This window comes from Triturus cristatus, chromosome 1_2 (assembly GCF_964204655.1).
Source record: "Triturus cristatus chromosome 1_2, aTriCri1.1, whole genome shotgun sequence".
NCBI classification, from domain to species: Eukaryota; Metazoa; Chordata; class Amphibia; order Caudata; family Salamandridae; genus Triturus; species Triturus cristatus.
Genome location: NC_140580.1, coordinates 54,151,957 through 54,154,404, shown reverse-complemented (window position 1 = coordinate 54,154,404; position 2,448 = coordinate 54,151,957). Strand labels below are relative to the sequence as shown.

The 2,448-nt window shown below is 40.8% G+C and overlaps 1 protein-coding gene across 1 annotated transcript; it reads left to right on the top strand.

Moving 5' to 3' along the window:
• Positions 1-1,286: 1,286 nt before the first annotated feature.
• LOC146866759 (olfactory receptor 1f45-like) lies at positions 1,287-2,246 on the top strand. Its single transcript, XM_085617300.1, has one exon. It carries the CDS (start codon positions 1,287-1,289, stop codon positions 2,244-2,246), a length of 960 nt encoding a protein of 319 aa, XP_085473426.1.
• Positions 2,247-2,448: the final 202 nt, after the last annotated feature.

Here is a 2,448-nt window from a genome sequence, read left to right as displayed (position 1 = left end):
TGAGAGTAGTGTGATTGAGGTACAGTTTCTTTCACTGCTTCACTTTTACATAAAAAAATGTCATAGTTTATATCACCGTACATGTATGCCTATAAGGAAACTTCCACTGCTGGCAGTGTTTGCACAACTTTCTCTATTTAACTTTATGCCTCATACCTGTGTTACTTTCAACACCAACTGTACTATTCTACACCACTGACTCTACGCCACTCCAATCTAAGTCAATCCACTCTATACTACCCCACTACACTTGACTCTTCGCAACTCCTTGCCCCTCCATGCTACGCTACGCTACTCCCCGTTACAGCTTTCTACACCACTCCACATCACAGAATGCCAATCTACGCTTCAAATCCAACCTGCACTTGGACCACCCGATGGCCTTGTTGACAAAGTCATTTCTCAAAAAAAGACTAAGCCAGAAAGTACTTGCTCGCTCTTACAGCTGTACGACTCGGGCGGAAAACAAGCATACGGCTCGTAGTTTTTCCGGCCGGATCACGTTCGGTGCCCTTCCGACCCAGATCGAAATCGGCCCCTGAGTATTTCTTAATTTGGAAAAATGCACTAATGCCGTGGGTACTCTGGACACACGCATGGGTGATTAAGCTAAGGTAGAAAATAGTTTTTCTACATCGAAGAGTCTAAAAGCAGTGTTTTAAACTGCAGCCAGCTAGCTCTCAATAGTGCCTATGAAGCCATGTATTTTAAACATACATGAGGTGTTGTAAATCTGCACTGCTGGCCCCAAGTAGCATTCAACTTCCCCACCGCTGATGCATTTACTGTTCCAATTTAGTATCGTGATAATGGTGAGTTATTTGAACCAAAACAGTATAATCAATGGTTTGGGAGTGGAATTGGTTTAGAGTTCCTCACTCACTCCAGTCCTGTAAGCAGCCCACTGGTTCCCATCCAAAAGAAAATTATACCAATTCCCCTATATGACTAATCATGCAAAGGGAAGGTGATATATTAAAAGTTTCAGTGAACTGTGGCAGCATCTTCTGATTAGTGGTTGAACTCTTCTTGCACATTAGTCGATAGTACATTTCATGTTTGACTATTCTCAGATTTATAAAATCTAAAGGCATAAACTAAAGTGAATATAGCATCAAGATAGTAATTTCTTTGACTTTCACTGACAGACCCCCTCTCTTATTGTGCCATTTTCACCAAATCACAATTATTTGTGCTAAGAAAAAAATGAAAAAGGGTGCTTAAAAGCAAGCTGCAGTTGACAATTTGCTGTTCTTTATGTTAATTTTAAGTCACCTCCACAGGAGATGGGAAAAAAGAATCAAAGCAGAGTGACCGAAGTTATCCTCCTTGGCTTTCCCGTAGGTCAGCAATTTCAAGTCCTGCTTTTTGTTTTATTCTCTATCATCTACACACTGATTATCACTGGGAATGTGATTATCATCTATGTTGTAAAAAGGGAACGACGCCTTCACAAGCCAATGTATTATCTCCTCGTTAATTTCTCCTTTATGGATCTCTGCTATGCATCTTCCACTGTTCCAAAGATGCTGGCTAATTTTCTTCTAGGGCATCAATCTATCTCTCTGGGCGGCTGCATCACTCAGTGCTATTTCTTTTTTGTGATGGGTGCTATGGAGAATTACCTACTAGCTCTCATGGCTTATGACAGGTATTTAGCCATCTGCCATCCCTTCCGGTACCCTGCCATCATGACTACTCGCTTGTGCTGCATGCTTGCATCAGGATGTTGGCTAGCCACCTTTCTTGGGTCCATTTTCCCAGTCATCTATATCTCACTTCTCTCCTTTTGTGGCACAAACGAGATCAATCATTTCTTTTGTGACATGTTACCTCTGTTGATGCTTTCTTGCACAGATACAACATTTGTCAAGGAATACTTTTTCATCCTTACTTGGATTGTTGTCTTTGGTAGTGTTCTTTTGATATTGATATCATACGTAAACATCATATGGACCATAATCAAGGTCTCTTCTACCAGTGGGAGCCAGAAAACCTTCTCCACATGTACCTCCCACATCACTGTGGTGGCCATCTACTATGGGACAGTAATATTTGTGTACGTGCGACCCACAAACACAGCCTCCCTTGACATGGACAAAGTGGTGGCTGTGTTCTACGTGGTGATCACACCACTCTTTAACCCTTTCATCTACAGCCTACGGAACAGTGAAGTTAGACATGCATTGAATAAAATATTTGTGAAGTTCTTTACTTTCAGTAGCAAAGTATATTGTCCCCAGTGAGATAAACTCATTGGACCTAATTCTCAAAGATAAACGTATACTTTTGTGTAAATTTACTATTTTTGGTATTCACATACTGCGAGTTTAATTTTATTAATAGCAATTTTACAACTGCTGTGCAGGAAAGTCAGGGTCGAGAACTTCGCACATAAAACAATAGTACATACCTATACTTTTATGTTCAGAGTCTCTGCTAGGAGAG

Excerpts from the sequence above, each read along its gene's own strand:
- LOC146866759 (XM_085617300.1), top strand. The coding sequence starts at position 1,287 with ATGGGAAAAAAGAATCAAAGCAGAGTGACCGAAGTTATCCTCCTTGGC.